The following is a 17749-nucleotide window of genomic DNA, read 5'->3' as shown; positions in this document are numbered from 1 at the left end:
AGAAGCTCTTCACGATCCAGATAATCATGATGATATGATCACTTACTTAGAGCCAGACATCCTGGAATGCGAAGTCAACTGGGCCTTAGGACGCATCACTACGAACAAAGGTAGTGGAGGTGATGGAATTCCAGTTGAGCTATTTCAAACCCTAAAAGATGATGCTATGCAAGTGCTGCACTCAGTATGCCAGCAAATTTGGAAAACTCAGCAGTGGTCACAGGACTGGAAAGGTCAGTTTTCATTCCAATCCCTAAAAAAGCAATGCCCAAGAATGCTCAAACTACCTCACAATTGCACTCATCTCACACACTAGCCAAGTAATGCTCAAAACTCTCCAACCCAGGCTTCAACAGTACGTGAACCGTGAACTTCCAGATGTTCATGCTGGATTTAGAAAAGGCGGAGGAACCAGAGATCAAATTGCCAACATCTGTTGTATCATTGAAAAAGCAAGAGAGTTCCAGAAAAACATCTACTTCTGCTTTGTTAACTACACCAAAGCCTTTGATTGTGTGGGCCACAAGAAAGTCTGGAAAATTCTTTCAGAGATGGGAATACCAGATCACCTCACCTGCCTCCTGAGAAATCTGTATGCAGGTCAAGAAACAACAGTTAGAACTGGACATGGAACAACAGACTGGTTCCAAATTGGGAAAGGAGTACGTCAAAGCTGTATATTGTCACCCTGCTTGTTTAACTTATATGCAGAGTACATCATGCAAAATGCTGGACTGGATGAAACATAAACTGGAATCAAGATTGTTGGGAGAAATATCAATAACCTCAGATATGCAGATGACACCACCCTTATGGCGGACAGTGAAGAGGTACTAAGAAGCCTCTTGGTGAAAGTGGAGGAGGAGAGTGAAAAAGTTGGCTTAAAGCTCAACATTCAGAAAACTAAGATCATGGCATCTGGTCCCATCACTTCATGGGAAATAGATGGGGAAACAGTGGAAACAGTGACAGGCTTTATTTTGGGAGGCTCCAAAATCACTGCAGATGGTGACTGCAGCCATGAAATTAAAAGACGCTTGCTCCTTGGAAGAAAAGTTATGACCAACCTAGACAGCATATTATAAAGCAGAGACATTACTTTGCCAACAAAGGTCCATCTGGTCAAGGCTATGATTTTTCCAGTAGTCATGTATGGATGTGAGAATTGGACTCTAAAGAAAGCTGAGCGTCGAAGAATTGATGCTTTTGAAGTGTGGTGTTGGAGAAGACTCTTTAGAGTCCCTTGGACTGCAAGGAGATCCAAACAGTCCATCCTAAAGGAAATCAGTCCTGAATATTTACTGGAAGGACTGATGCTGAAGCTGAAACTCCAGTATTTTGGCCACCTGATGCGAAGAAGTGACTCCTTAGGAAAAGACCCTGATGCTGGGAAACATTGAAGGCGGAGGAGAAGGGGACAACAGAGGATGAGATGGTTGGATGCCATCACCGACTCAATGGACATGAGTTTGAATAAACTCTTGGAGTTGGTGAAGGACAGGGAGGCCTGACGTGCTACAGTCCATGGGGTCACAGAGTTGGACACGACTGAGTGACTGAATTGTACTGACAAAAGAGAAAGAGACTCACAGACTTAGAGAATGAACTTATGGTTGCTGGGGGGATGGATGGGGGGTGGATGGGATGGTTAGAGTTTGGGATGGGCATGGACACACTGCTACATTTAAAATGGATAACTGACAAGGACCTACTATATAGCACATGAAACTCTGCTTAATGTCATGTACCTGCCTGGATGAGAGGGGAGTTTGGGGAGAATGGATACATGTATATATTGGTTGCATCCCTTTGTTGTTCACCTGAAACTATCACAACATTGTTTACCAGCTATACTTCAATACAAATAAAAAGTTTTTAAAAAGATGGTTACATGTAGAAGGTTTCATTTAGAGTTACAAAAGCAGCCACAAAAGTAAGAGGCAGAATTTTTTAGTCAATATTTATTTAGTTGGAAAACAGAAAAAAGTGATGACCGAAGGAAGTCAGAGTTACTTAAATGATTAAAAGACTGAAACTGCAAAATTACAGTACATAATGAGTCTTTGTTTTATTATGTTTCTAACCTTACCTAAATGCTAATTTCAGGCAAAATTTTTTTGCCTCAGGATTTGCACCATGGGTCATGAATACTCTATTTCCTCTAAATTAAACTAACTAGATAATATATCAAAGATATTAATCTGATTCTTCATTTACATAAGAATTCATTTACTTTAGAAAAATTAATATAGGTGACAGAGCATGCCAGTGTTCTGTAAAAGATTTGTGATGCGCAACAGGATGTATAAGAAACTTTTTTCAATATTTGCTGGGTATCTATAAGAACATGTTTTTTAAAAAGAAAAAACTTATTTTCTCTCAATGATGAGTGGATTTTCATTTCTCAGTTGATTTGGAATTGAAAGGTGCTTTCAGGAATAGAGCCTCTGTCATTTTCAGTGGTGGAAATACTAGGCATATGACAAACACAAAAATAGCTAAATGTTTACACCGATGCTCAAAAAACAAACTTACACTAATAATTAAGTTGGAAAGACAGATCATCTCCATGGGCTTCCCAGGTGGCACCCCTGTGAAGTGCCAGGAGGTAAATAACTTGCCTGCCAATGCAGGAGACTTGAGACTGGGGTTTGACTCCTGGATCAGGAAGATCCCCTAGAGGAGGGCATGGGAATCCACTCAAGTATTCTTGACTGAAGAATCCCATGGACAGAGGAGCCTGGAGGACTAGAGTCCATAGGATACAATTGAAGTGACTTAGAAAGAGGAAAGTGAAAAAGTTGGCTTAAAGCTCAACATTCAGAAAACTAAGATCATGGCATCTGGTTCCATCACTTCATGGCAGATAGATGGGGAAACAGTGGAAACAGTATCAGACTTTATTTTTTTTGGCTCCAGAATCACTGCAGATAGTGACTGCAGCCATGAAATGAAAAGACGCTTACTCCTTGGAAGGAAAGTTATGACCAACCTAGATAGCATATTAAAAGGCAGAGACATTCCTTTGCCAACAAAGGTCCATCCAGTCAATGCTATGGTTTTTCCAGTAGTCCAGTAGGATGTGAGAGTTGGACCATAAAGAAAGCTGAGCGTTGAAAAATTGATGCTTTTGAACTGTGGTGTTGGAGAAGACTCTTGAGGGTCCCTTGGACTGCAAGGAGATCCACCCAGTCCATCCTAGAGGAGATCAGTCCTGGGTATTCATTGGAGGGACTGATGTTGAAGCTGAAACTCCAGTACTTTGGCCACCTGATGTGAAGAACTGACTCATTGGAAAAGACCCTGATGCTGGGAGAGATTGAAGGCGGAGGTGAAGGGGACAACAGAGGATGAGATGGTTGGATGGCATCACTGACTCAATGAACATGAGTCTGAGTAAGCTCCGGGAGTTGGTGATGGACAGGGAGGCCTGGCATGCTCCAGTCCATGGAGTCGCAGAGAGTTGGACACGCCTTAGCGACTGAAGTGAACTGAACTGAACACGTAGATATGAAATCTAGAAAGATGGTACTGTTGAATTATTTGCAGGGCGGCAATAGATAGGCAAAAATAGAGAATGGACTTGTGGACACAGTATACATTGGAGAAAGACGAGTGTGGTGTGAATGGAAAGAGTAGCATGAAAACGTATACATTACAATCTGTAAAATAGGCAGGCAGTGGGAATTTGCTTATGACTTAGGGAGCTCAGACCCGTGCTCTGGCAGTGAGAGGGGTGGAGTGTAGTAGGAGGTGGAGGCTGGTTCAAGGTGGAGCGGACACATACATCCCTGTGGCTGGTTCATGTTGAGGTGTGGCAGAAACCAAGACAGTATTGTGAAGCAATTCACCTTCAGTTAAAAATAAATGAATTTAATAAGTTTTTAAAAAGAAATCAAAGATGACCTATAATATTGGGAGATTGTACCTTATGATTTTTCCTGTGTGGTGTATGTTCTTGATTTTCCTATAGGTAGGTTCTTTGAGAATCATCACCTTGTGTGGTATTCATAGAAACATTGCTGTGTCTGGAAAAATGAGCCGTTATTCCTAGACTGTGTCTTTAGTGTGGGTGATGCACCCAGACACCATGTACCCAACGCACAACACAAGTTCTGGGCTTTTGCTTCTTTCCTGCATCTTGCTAGGTTCTGCACTTATCTGATTCCTGAACTTTTGGCTTTATGCCCTGTTTTCTTTTTTCTTGAATCTGACCTTGGACATGACATGTAATTTACTTCTTTGCATGACTCTCAGCACTCTGCTTAGATTTTTTTTTTTTTATTTGCCTCAGGGTCAGTTAACTTCCAATTATTTGATAGCTGGAGCATAGAAGATCTGACTGAATTACCAATAAGCCTGGCCCTTATCCTTATGGGCCTGAATAAACCCCAGTGAGTTGTAAGCAGAGATTACAGTTTCAGGTTCTGATGGTTCATTACTCTGGTTCCCTCGACACAGACTTGATGAAGAAGATGAGTGAAGCTCTCCCCTTTACTTGATGACATGAATTTCTGAACAACCAGGGAGATATAATAAGTTCTGGGAGCCATTGTCAGATACATAACCAATATGGTCTTATGTTTAAATCCCTTGGAATATGAGATTATATAAATATTGTTTTAATTTGGTAGGATCTTGTGTGAAAGGACTGAGAGGATGGAGTGATCTGCAGCATCTTATACTATAAGGACTAAATTAAAAGAGCAAATAAAAGGGCAAAAAGAGCTACAGGAAAATCCTACATTTTATTTAGATTTGTTATAATAATCGTACTGTAGTAGTTCCACAACTATTTTGTATGTAGTTTAAATAGAATAAATGAATAAATGTGTTGTTGTTAGGAATCAGAATTCTTATTGTAGAAGGGTAATAAAATTATGGATTAGAGGCTATTAATGAAGAACCCTAAGGTATTTGGAATCTGATATATCAGGAATACATACTTCATTCAGAGGAAGTAATTTCATTTGGGAGAAACCCTATTCAAAATGTATATAAATGAACTTAACCTACATATGCTTGAAGTAATGACTAACACTCCTGCAGTAATGAGAAGGATTGGATAAGAGGAGAAAGTCATTACTTGTTAGCATTTTACTGTGAATAGATTCTATAAGCTTTTACTAATATAGCTAATAAACTCTTAAGTCTTAATAATGGTGATAATGATAATTCATTCCTCTGAATGAAATATGTATTCCTGATATATCTGATTCCAAATACTTTAGGGTTCTTCATTTATAGCCTCTAATCCATAATGTTATCACCCTTCTATGATAAGAATTCTGATTCCTAACAACATCAACACATTTATTATCATTATTAAGCTAATAATGATAGTGAATTTACTGTGATTTGTGAGACTTTTGCCTCTTGAGTATCTAAGAAACTGTGGTCAGGGCACAAAATAGTCCCCTCAAGTGACAACTGAATAGCAAGATAACTAACTGAAGATGATTAAAGATCCATGTAACATTGTATGACAGTTATAATTAGAAAGGAAATCTATTGTGTGTGTAATAAACTTTTACTAATATAGCTAATAAACTCTAAGTCTTAACAGGTCACAGTGAATTCTTTAATTTTTCCACCAGTATGCAAAAATTTTTGTGTTAACAGTTACTGTGAAGATTGTATGTCAGATGGAAAATTGATTGCATGGGTTATTTGAGACTATAAAGATTGTGTTAAAGAGTGTGAAAATGTTAGTCGCTCAGTCATGTCCGACTCTGCAATCCCATGGACTGTAGCCCACCAGCCTCTTCTATCTATGGAATTCTCTAGGAAAGAATACTGGAGTGGGTAGCCATTCCCTTCTCCAGGGAACCTTCCCAACCCAGGGATCAAACTTGGGTCTCGTGCATTGCAAGCAGATTCTTTACCATCTGAGCCACCAGGGAAGTCCCTTGGGGTAAAAGTTATTATAGAGTTAAGAAGTTAGAAGCATATTTTAAGACCAAATAATGCCTGATAATAATAGTGAATTTACTGTGATTTGTGAGAATTTTGCCTCTTGAGTATCTAAGAAACTATGGTCAGGGCACAAAATAGTCCCCTCAAGTGACAACTGAATAGCAAGATAACTAACTAAAGATAATTAAAGATCCATGTAACATTGTATGACAGTTATAATTAGAAGGGAAATCTATTGTGAGTATAATAAACATATAAAACATGCTTATCCAAGAGGTTTATTGTTATTTATGCTTAGAAATAATCAGCATATAATAGAAATGCAATAGAATGGAAGGCCTCTTACTAGTGGATTTAAGAGACCATGTCTTGGTCAATAAAGTATATGAAGATACAGGAGACAAAGGGGAGAACTCTAGAGATTACATTTTTGTGATCATAAAATTTGGTGAGTGAAAAAAACACGTGTGATTCTACCAAATGGAGCAAAGTAAACTGTCTGAAACTACACTGTGCTCCGGGAGTTGGTGATGGACAGGAGGCCTGGCGTGCTGCAGTCCATGGGGTCACAAAGAGTCGGACACGACTGAGCGACTGGACTGAACTAAAACTGTGCTAACATCACTGGTGTGCCACCTGGTTATGGGACGCCTCCATCTTCATCCCATTTGTCAACGTGTAATAAACAAAGCAACAGGCAGATAGAAATGTAGTTCAAGGCAGAACAACATATGGTCTTCAGAGCTTCACCTTGAAGAAGAGGTCACTGGGGAGTTTGGGAAGCTTTCAAATGGAAAACAAAGCATGAGTTCTTTGGGCAAAGAAAGAGCTCAGGCAGTAAATAAGAGATTGACCGAGTCTGCCAAGAGTATCCTGCGAGTGGTGTCTGTAACCTCTCTTGCCGGTATGGTTGGCCATAATGTTTGCCTGCTTGTTACCAGAAAGGAAATCCTAGGGGGTAGAGATGCCAGCTATAGGAGTGATTAAGTTATTGTTGAGATGTTAGTGTTGATTAGTCTTTTAATCTTTTTAAATTGCCAAACTGCTAATACTTCTTTTTCTATTTAAACTAAGAATTTTGAGAAGCATTGCTAAATGGCCTTCAAAGATTTGTGACCAATTTTCTTCCCAACTAACTTGCGAATATATCTCATTTGGATTGTAACTCAGCATGGGAATTTCATAAATTCAGTTATGGTGTGCTGGAGGCAGAGCAAATGAAATTCTGAAGAGAAAGCGCTCTGAGATTTTAGTGGGGCCAGAGTCTCAGTTTTCCAATCCAAACAAAATTTAGCTGAGAAGCAAAGCAGAAAATATATGAATGGTACTCCTTGCCCAAGGCACCCACAGAGGTCTCCTAATTGGTGGCTGTTGACCAGAGAAGAATGGATCCTGGTATCAAACTAAGAGAAGTAGGCACTCATGGTGGGTGAAAGATGAGGAATACAACAGTGAGACTGAATTAGAGTTTGGTCCAGGAATGTTTCGGAGCTGAGCAGATACTTGTAGTCATTTCATGTTAGATATCTGTACCAGTGTGTAGTGGTGTGTGCTTCATGGTAGAAAATCCAATTGGAGGGAGGGTCACTGTTAAAACATGGTGTACTCTAAGGAATTCCCTCGTGGTTCAGTGGTTAAGACCCCACACTTCCACTGGATGGGGCACAGGTTTGATCCCTGATCAGGAAACTAGGATCCCTCATGCCACACAGCCAAAAGAAATAGAATAGAATAAAATAAAATAAAATAAAATAAAAATGTCCTGTTTTCCCATTTCCTGTTCTTTGCTAAACAATTGGCTTTTGTTTTCTTTTAACATTTTGGAATGTATCCAAGATATATTTTCTTTCTTCTTTTAACTAAAGGGATCTTAACCAATTGTTCTAAATTTGCATAAATTTGAATACTGTTTTGCATTGAGTAGGAGTTTGCCCCTCAGTGTTTTCTAAGAACATAAAGTTTGATGGGAGTAGAATTGAAACATAAAAACTATCAATTTCAAGTATGTTACAATGTCAAACAATTGGTCATTGTAAAATTTGACTGTTAGTCCTGTGTCCCCAAAACTTGAATCACTATATCCATCAATATCAAGGCTATCATTAAAGTTAATAAGTAATGCCGATAAATTTCTTGACAAAACTTAGAAGCTAGCATTACCTAGAAATAAGATATTGTTTATTATAAAATTGATTACTTATCTTCATATTTTAATTATGTGATGATAGTAACAGAATATATAATATTTAAAGATTTAAAATACATCTCTTTGACATATCCCTCAATCATTGTCTATGTTTTTTCTTTCTTTGTTTGCTTTTTGGCTCTTTTTTTAAATATATTTCTTACTCTCTGAAAGTGCAAGTTCAGTTCCGTTCACTTCAGTTCAGTCGTTCAGTCGTGTCTGACTCTGCAACCCTATGAATTGCAGCACGCCAGGCCTCCATGTCCATCACAAACTCCTGGAGTTTACTCAAACCCATGTCCGTAAAATCAGTGATGCCATCCAGCCATCTCATCCTCTGTCGTCCCCTTCTCCTCCTGCCCCCAGTCCCTCCCAGCATCAGGGTCTTTTCCAATGAGTCAACTCTTCGCATGAGGTGGCCAAAATATTAGAGATTCACCTTCAGCATCAGTCCTTCCAATGAACACCCAGGACTGATCTCCTTTAGGATGGACTGGTTGATCTCCTTGCAGTCCAAGGGACTCTCAAGAGCCTTCTCCAACACTTATTACATGCTTATTTTGTATATTTCCTGTACCTGCTCATTCCTCTAAGGAGCCCTGACTCCTTTTATTGGGGAATAGTATTAGAAACTAAGATCGGCATAGACATTCTCTTTAGTATGGGGCTGATGTTACTTCTTGGCTGGCTCAGCAAGGAAAAAAAAAAAAAGGAAATATATGAGTGCATATTAATCTGTGTCAGACCCTTTGTGATTCCTTGAACCGTGGCTTGCCAGGCTTCTCTGTCCATGAAATTCTCCAGGCAAGAATACTGGAGTGAATTGCCATTTCCTTCTCCAGGTGATCTTCCCAACCCAGGGACTGAACCTGTGTCTCCAGCATCTCCTGAATTGGCAGGTGGGTTCTTTATCACTGTGCCACCTGAGATTAATACACACATGTCTATAAATACCTACAAATGTATATGGACATATGTAAATTTGGAAATATCCAGAAATAGAAATATTTCTATATGTAACTATCAGTGTTGTGTTAACATTAAACATGACTTCATACCAGTGTCTCTGACCCTGGTTCATTACCACTTAGATCCTTCAGATCTCCTCCCCTGGCTTATGTGTACCTTCCACCATGGGACGTCTGGCTTTCCACCATCTGTTTTCTCTTTACTTGATTGCTTAATTTTAGTATAGCAGTATCAGAATTGTCAATCCGTACCTCTGTGGCAAACAACGTTATCAACTAGAGTACAGTGCTTATGCAGATTTATTTTGGCTTTTACTTTACAGCCTCCACTCATTTCGTTAGTACTTAGGTCAACACCTTTTCTTTCCCAGTCTCTTAAGTGAGGTTGTTTCATGCATTTGTAATGCAGTTAGCTTGTTTTGTCACATTCTGCATTCCATTGTGGGATTCTTCCAACCTTGTAAATGACTTTTTAAAAAATTTGCATTTGTTAATTTTCACTCTGTGTACTGTAAATTTCTATGGGTTTTGATAAATACAAAGTACCATGTATTCACCATTACAATATCATATAGCATGGTTTCAATGCCCTAAAATAATCTCCTGTACTTCACCTATTTAACACATCTCCTGCGTCCCCAAGCACAAAGCAACCGCTGATTTTTTTTAAAAAATCATATCTATCATTTTGCCTTTTCCAGAAAATCATACAATTTTTCATTATTTATTTTTTTCAGATTGGCTTGTTTCATTCAGCAATATGTGTTTACAGTTTATCCATGTCTTTTCATGGCTCTGTAGCTCATTTCTTTTTATCACTGAATGGCATCCTATTGTTTGTATGTATTATAGTTGTTTTTTTCACACCTATTGAAAGAGAACTTGGTTGCTTCTGGCTTTTCACAATTAGGAGTAAAGTTGCTATAAACATTTGCATGCAGGCTTTTTTTTTTTTTTAATTGGAGGATAATTGCTTTACAATATTGAGTTGGTTTCTGCCATACATCAACATGGATCAGCTCTAGGTATAAATATGTCCTCTCTTGAATCTCTCTCCCACCTACCACGCCATCTCACCCTAGTGTCACAAAGCACTAGATTTGAGCTCCCTGAATCACACAGCAAAGTCCCACTGGCTAATTTTACATATGATAATGTGTATTTTTCTATGCTACTCTCTCATTTCATCCCACCCTCTCCTTCCCCCCTGTGTCCACAAGTCTGTTCTCTAGTCTGTGTCTCCATTGCTGCCTTGCAAATAGGTTCATCTGTCCCATCTTTCTAGATTTCTTCCAAGATTTTTTCTTCATCTTTGATTTCCTCTACTTCGAAAATGCTATGCCTACATATAGTTATTTGGGATTTATTCTGCTAGAAGATCGCTGTGCTTTCTGGATCTGTGATTTGGTGTCTGAAATTAATTTGGGGAAATTCCCAGTCTATTGTTTCAGATATTTTTTTTGTTGTTGTTCCTTTCTTTCTTCTTCTGGTTTTCTCATATATGTACATTATACATTTTGTAGTTATTCTATAGTCCTTGGATGGCTTCCCTGGTGGCTGAGACAATAAAGAATCCGCCTGCAATACAGGAGACCTGAGTTTGATCCCTGGGTTGGGAAGATCTCCTGGAGGAGGACATGGCAACCCACTCCAGTATTCTGGCCTGGAGAAACCCCATGGACAGAGAGCCTGGTGAACTACAGTCCATGGGGTTGCAGAGTCAGACATGACTGAGGAACTAAGTACGTTATAGTCCTTGGATAATCATTTTTTCTTTTTTTTAGGCAGTCTTTGTTGGTTTTGCTTTTCAGTTCTGAGGATTTATTTATATTGTGATGTCCTCAAACTCAGAGATTCTTTCCCCAGTCATGAACAGTCTGCTTGTAAGCCCATTAAAGGCTTTCTTCATTTCTGCCACAGTGTTTTTGATCTCTGGCATTTCTCTTTGGTTCCTTCCTAGGATTTCCATCTCTCTGCATGCATTGTCCATCTATTTTTGCATGCTGTCTACTCTATCCATTAGCGCTTTTAGCATATCAATCATAGATCTTTCAAGATTCTGATATGATAATTCTCATGTCCCTGCCATGTCTGATTCTGATGCTTCCTGTGTCTCTTCAAGTTGTGCCATTTCCCCTTTTAGTATGCCTTGTAATTTTTCCTTTGATAGACACGAACAAAGAACTGTTGTAAATAGGCTTTTAGTAATATGGTGGGGGGGAGGGGCAAAGAGAAGTGTTTCAAGGTCCTATGATTAGACCTGAGTGTTTTAGTGAGCTCTGGACTGTGAACTTCACAAGTGTTTCTGCGTTTTTCTGTCCCCTTGGGTGGAAGCGGATGGCTTGAGTGGACTCGGGTTGAGTATTTCCCTTCTCCCACTTGTAGGGCTAGCTGACTGAACTGAGTATTTCTCAGGTAACTCTCAGGTGAGTTGTTGTTGTTCAGTCAGTAAGTCGTGTCCGACTCTTTGCAACCCCGTGGACTGCAGCACACCAGACTTCCCTGTCCTTCACTATCTCCCAGAGTTTGCTCAAACTCATGTCCATTGAGTTGGTGATGCCATTCAGCTATCTTATCCTCTGTCACCCCACTTTGCCTCCTGCTTTCAATCTTTCCCAGTATCAGGGTCTTTTCCAGTGAGTCAGCTCTTAACATCAGGTCACCAAAGTATTGAAGCTTCAGCATCAGTCCTTCCAATGAATATTCAGGGTTGATTTCCTTTAGGATTGACTGGTTTGATCTCCTTTCTGTTCAAGGGACTCTCAAGAGTCTTTTCCAGCACATTTCAAAAGCCTCAATTCTTTGGTACTCGACCTTCTTAATGGTCCAACTCGCACATTCCTACAGGTGAGTTAAACTCTGATAATACCCCAGCCAGTAAAGCTCAGGTTAATTAGTTTCCCCTGAGGGCAGGCCTTAAGAAGAACAGATTGTCCTGATACATTTCAAAATGGTTTTCTTCCCCTACTGGTCCTGGTAGCACAAGGGGATTTTTCTCTGATATTTACTATGAGGATCTGGTTGAACTGGAGGTAAAACGCACGAAAGTGTAGGAATCCCCCTATGACTGGGTTCCCTGAGTTTTTTAACTGCCAGAGTTGTCCACACAGAGCCTCCAGTGTTATGCCCGATGTCCGAATCCCCGAGCGGGAAGAGAGAAGGCTTCCAAGGCAATGCAACTCGCAAAAAAAGGGAAGTTTATTACTGACTCGAGCCAGGGCCTTCTGCCTCCGCCATCACAGTGGTGCAGGGTCAGAAAAGCCCTGAGCCCAAGCTGTTACAGAAATTTATAAGACATGCATAATCAATTAGTAGCTGGCTTAAGCGGATTGGTTACATGTTTACAAAGCAATTCTATTGGTACAGACTTTCGCGGGCTTTTTCAAACCTGGGCTTTCGCGGGCTTTTCAGCTTTCCCCTTTGTCTCTTACTGGGCGCATATTGATTGGCTGGCTTCAGGTTACCTGATGGGGGTGGGGAATCTTACCATTTCGGGGAAAGCTAAAACTTAGGTCCAGGCTGCCTGTCATGGAATTAACCCTGGCAGCCTCACATTCCCCCCTGTCTTCTTGTTCCTGTAGAGGAATCTTTCTCTTCATCCTGGGCTACCATCTGATATTGCTGCCTTAATACCATAATCTGAATTGTATTGAGACGTTCTTTAATAAATGACATTAGCCGGTTTAAAATACAAGGGCCAAATGTAAGTGTTAATAATAGCACTATAAGTGGCCCCAGGAGGGTGGAAACTAAGGTGGTCAGCCAGGGGGAGCGTTGAAACCAAGACTCAAACCATCCCTGTTGGGCCTCTCGTTTCCTCTTACGTTGCGCCAGCCCTTCTCTCACTTTTGCCATAGATTCTCTTACCACTCCTGTATGGTCTGCATAGAAACAACATTCTTCTCCCAGAGCCGCGCAGACCCCACCCTGTTGGAGAAAAATTAAGTCTAATCCTCTCCTATTCTGCAAGACCACTTCAGACAATGAAGTCAGAGACTTCTCTAAGTGGCTGATTGATTTTTCTATGCGAGCTATATCTTCATCTATGGCGGCTCGTAGGGAGGAAAACCCTTGGCCTTGCAGAGACAGTGAAGCTATTCCTGTCCCTGCTCCTGCCAGCCCAAGACTGAACAAGGCTGCCATGGTAATCGCACTGATTGGCTCTCTCTTTTGTCTTAGCAATTCCCGGTCCCAATGTGAGTACATAACCTCTTCAGAGTGGTATAAGATTTTTGGCATTACAGCAACCAGGACACAGAATTCTTGATTCTGGTTAAAAACCTTCACATTTAAACATGGGGTTAGCCCAGTATGTGAACAAATCCACCAACCCCCAGCCTCTGGCACAATCCAATTTTTGCCATGTAAGCGTAGGTTACTGATAGTCCGGGCACAGAGGGGAGTTTTATCACGTGGCACTGTGCCCAAACAGAGTCCCTGTCCCCAAACTTCATTCATTGTGAGGCCAACCTTGCGTTCTTCCCATTGGCATTGAGGCGGGTTCTGGCCTGAAGACAAGTGGTAAGAGACATTGAGGCCTATAGCCTCATAAAAGGGTGGGTGAAGATTATAACAAAGCCAACAGGACTGGGTCGCGTTAGGGTTGGTATGGTTTAAGACCGTAAAGGCTGCATTCACTAAGGCCCATAGGGGGTCCTGAATTGTTGAGCTAATGGTAACAGCCAGAGGGCCAGGGGTCTCCGTCAATTTGCCTCTAAGGCTCAGAGTAGAGGAGATGTTAAATGTTCCCGGCGAGCTTGGTCTGAAGGTAGTTGGCTTGGGGGTCGCCTTGTGCCCCTGTAACGTTTTGATCAGATTGGGACCTAAACTATGTACCTTCACTGGCTCAATAACCTGTTTAATGATCAAAAGCTCGCCTGGGTAGGGGCCGGGCCAATTTACATGAAGCTGAAAACCCAAAGTCAGTCCTGAGGTCCAGCGGTTTTCTTTTTTCGCCCGTTCCTGGTTAAATTGTACTCGTACCTGAGGGCCATGGTGTCTACGGTCCTTGAAGGTGAAGCTAACTAGATCTCTGTTTCCGACATCCCACCTCTGGGGTCCATCACAAGAGGTCACACAACTCCAGCTCCTGCAATAATAGCTTTCTATGCCACCACAGGTTTTCCAGTTATTTTTTACATAGCCCGGGCAAGCCCAGAACCCCAACCTATGGTTTTTTATCCCATCCCTATAATACTTATCATAGAGACCGTCCTGCTTTGCGAAGAGGCTTGAGAGGTCGAAGTTCAGGTCCGGCCACCAGGTGTTCGGAGGGTGGATTCCTGATGTCTCATTGAGCAGCTCATGAGTTTGCCCGTCGTTGAGTTTCCAGGTGATCTTAGCAGGTTGATGGGGGTTGTGACTGGTCGCTCCTGGGTCGATGAGAGCTGCCATCAGCAGGAGAATTAGGAGGCCTCCCGGCGGGCGAGTTTCAGTTTCAAAGGATTTGACGGGTGAGGACTCGCCTTCCATTCTGCTCGTGCTTTTTCCTGTTCTTCCGGCGTGGCTTGCCGCACGTGATTGCAGTGAACCCAGGGTCCAATTCCGTCGACCTTGACAGCAGTAGGAGTGGTAAGGAGAACAACATAAGGGCCTTTCCATCTAGGTTCTAATACTCTAGATTGGTGTCGTTTTACCCAAACCCAATCACCTGGGCCAATATTATGTGAGGGAAGAGCCCTCCTGTTTTGGCCCTCGTGTATCTCTCGAATCAATTTCCAAACATGGTTATGCACCTTACTTAATGCCATCAGAGTTTGCTGGAATTGTCCCAAAGTAGGGGGTGGCAGACATTTTCCTTCGAAAATAGGATACACAGGAGGGGGTCTCTCATATAAAATCTCAAAAGGAGTAAGATTCAGCTTATAAGGGGTGTTACACGCCCGAAAGAGTGCAAAGGGAAGGAGGGTCACCCAGTCCCCGCCAGTCTCTATTGCCAACTTTGTCAAAGTTTCTTTTAGGGTCCGATTCATTCTCTCAACCTGTCCTGAGCTCTGGGGATTATATTCGCAATGTAACTTCCATTTCGTCCCCAGAGCTTGGGCCAGCCCTTGTACAATCTGGCTCACAAAGGCAGGTCCGTTATCAGAGCCCATAGTCACCGGCAGCCCATACCTAGGCACTATCTCCTCTAAGATCTTCTTAGCAACCACTATTGCTGTCTCTCCCTTAGTGGGGAAAGCTTCTACCCACCCCGAGAAGGTATCTACCAGAACCAACAGATAGCGATACCCGTACTTGCCTGGCCTTACCTCAGTGAAATCTATCTCCCAGTGTTGCCCTGGCTCCTCCCCCCGGTACCTCATTCCCGAGTGCTGCTTCTTCTCTGCCCTCATCAGCTGGCACGCTTCGCAGGCTTGAATTATCTCTCGTACAGCTGCATTTTGTCGAGGGAACCTCAGGCAGGCCGTCTGGAGAAGTGTTAGGGTCTTTTTTTCTCCCAAGTGGGTAGTTGTGTGCAGGTGTTCACACAGGTGACGACCCAGGGTGGCAGGCAATATCAGGTTGTTGTTTTGGTCCCGGTACCATCCATCTTGGTCATCCTTCTGGAGGGTGGCATCCTTGTTGATCCAAGCGAGATCAGGGAGGGAATAGTCGGGGACTGGCGGCAGAGTCCCCATACCAGGAGGTGGAAGTCCCACAGCTAATATGGGGGCGGCGTAGTCCCGGCTAGCCGCTTCTCGAGCGGCCGCATCAGCGGCACGATTGCCCCGCGCCTTAAGGTCTTCTCCTTTCTGGTGACCGGGGACATGTACTATTGCTACTGCCCGGGGCAGTTGGACAGCCTCCAGGAGCCTGCGGATCTCGGGCAGATTTTTGACCTCTTTTCCCTCAGCTGTCCGAAATCCCCTTTCTTGGTATATGGGACCTTGAATATGGGCAGTGCTGAAAGCATATCGGCTGTCAGTATAAATGGTGACTCTCTTCCCTTTGGCTTGCTCTAGAGCCTGTATTAGGGCAATCAATTCTGCTTTTTGCGCAGAAGTGTTTGGGGGAAGTGTCTCAGCCCATATCGTCTGCCCTGAATCATCAACTATGGCGGCTCCCGCCTTCCTTTGCCCATCTTTTACATAGCTGCTCCCATCGGTGAACCATACTAGCTCACTGTTGCTTAAGGGAACATCAGTTAAGTCTTTTCGTGCCGCCAGGGCCTCAGCCAGTATCTCATTGCAGTCATGGAGAGGGCGGTCCTTCTCTGGGTTAGGTAGGAGCGTGGCCGGATTTAGGAAGCAAGGGGTCTGAAAACGCACCCGTGGGGCATCGAGCAGCAAGGCCTGGTAGTGTGTCAAGCGGGCATTGGAGATCCACTTACCCGGCGGCTGCTTTAAAACCCCTTCGATGGCGTGGGGGGTGTACACCGAGAGTTGCTGTCCATACGTCAACTTGTCAGCGTCGCGGACGAGGAGGGCTGTAGCTGCAATGATGCGAAGGCAAGGGGGCCACCCAGCGGCCACCGGGTCTAATCGCTTCGAAAGGTATGCTACCGGCCGCTTCCATGGTCCCCATTGTTGCGTCAAGACCCCCTTTCCTATTCCTTGCTTCTCATCTACAAACAGCTGGAATGGCTTATTTGGGTTAGGCAGGGCAAGGGCTGGGGCTTCTAGTAGGGCCTGTCTAAGCGTCTGGAAAGCCTTTTTCATTGGCTCAGTCCAAGTCCAGTTTGGGGTCTCTTTACTTCCCTCATACAAGGGCCGGGCCTTCTCAGTAAACCCCATAATCCACAGTCTGCAATATCCAACAGTCCCCAGAAACTCTCTCACCTGGCGAGGGGTTTTGGGCTCTGGTATCTGCAATATTGTTTCTTTCATGGCCTGAGTTAGCCACCTTTGTCCCTGCCTGATCTTATACCCCAAATAGGTGACCTCTTGCCGGGCTATTTGTGCCTTCTTTGCGCTAGCACGATACCCCAAGATGCCTAGGGTCTGTAAGAGGTCCCCGGTGGCACGGCTGCATGCCTCCTCTGTGGTTCCAGCCAACATGAGGTCATCTACATATTGTAGCAGAATGACCTCTGGGTGGCAAGCCCGATATTCGCAGAGGTCCTCACTCAGAGCCTCATTAAACAAGGTAGGGGAGTTCTTGAACCCCTGTGGGAGACGGGTCCAAGTTAATTGTACTACCGGTTGGCCCTCCCCCTCAGTCCACTCAAAGGCAAATATCTCCTGGCTCTGGGCCGCCAGGGGTAGGCTGAAAAAGGCATCCTTCAAGTCCAACACAGTATACCAAGTGTACTCAGGCAGTAAACTGCTCAGGAGGGTATATGGGTTAGGGACAGTGGGGTGTATGTCACTCACCCGCTTGTTGACTTCTCGCAGGTCTTGGACAGGTCTGTAATCTGTCCCCCTTGGCTTCTTCACCGGCAGTAAGGGGGTGTTCCAAGGGGATTGGCATCGCCTGAGAATTCCGGCATCCATGAGACGTCGAATGTGGGGAGTGATCCCCCGCCGAGCTTCCTGGCTCATGGGGTACTGTTTCACCCTCACAGGAATTGCCTCTGCCTTTAGCTCGATGACGACCGGATGTCTCTGTTTGGCTAGTCCCATCCCTGCCGTTTCTGCCCAGGCCAATGGGTATTTATGGACCCACGGTTGTACATCTAGTGCTATGGTCTCTGAGGGCTTAGGCACAAAAAGTCTGTATTCATCTCTTAAGGCTAGGGACAAGACATGTATCGGTTGTC

General features: G+C 43.2%; 1 protein-coding gene across 1 annotated transcript; it reads right to left on the bottom strand.

The window, feature by feature from the left end:
• Positions 1-14015: 14015 nt before the first annotated feature.
• On the bottom strand, positions 14016-17326 carry LOC136145861 (uncharacterized). The gene is made up of 3 exons (XM_065904560.1): positions 15370-17326; positions 14280-14621; positions 14016-14158 (listed from the first exon to the last, which is right to left on the bottom strand). The coding sequence occupies exons 1-2, from the start codon at positions 17046-17048 to the stop codon at positions 14507-14509; spliced, it is 1794 nt and encodes a 597-aa protein (XP_065760632.1). The 5' UTR covers positions 17049-17326; the 3' UTR covers positions 14016-14158; positions 14280-14506.
• Positions 17327-17749: the final 423 nt, after the last annotated feature.

This window comes from Muntiacus reevesi, chromosome 13, assembly GCF_963930625.1.
Source record: "Muntiacus reevesi chromosome 13, mMunRee1.1, whole genome shotgun sequence".
NCBI classification, from domain to species: Eukaryota; Metazoa; Chordata; class Mammalia; order Artiodactyla; family Cervidae; genus Muntiacus; species Muntiacus reevesi.
The sequence above is the reverse complement of the archived record's forward strand: the minus strand, read 5'-3'. Positions and strand labels throughout refer to the sequence as shown.

Bases quoted from the DNA above. Each gene is read 5' to 3' on its own strand.
- LOC136145861 (XM_065904560.1), bottom strand. From the start codon at position 17,048: ATGTTGGCTGGAACCACAGAGGAGGCATGCAGCCGTGCCACCGGGGAC. The intron at 14,622-15,369 runs GTACCGGGGGGA...ACTGCTGTCAAG, and splicing joins AAGCAGCACTCGGGAATGAG to GTCGACGGAATTGGACCCTG.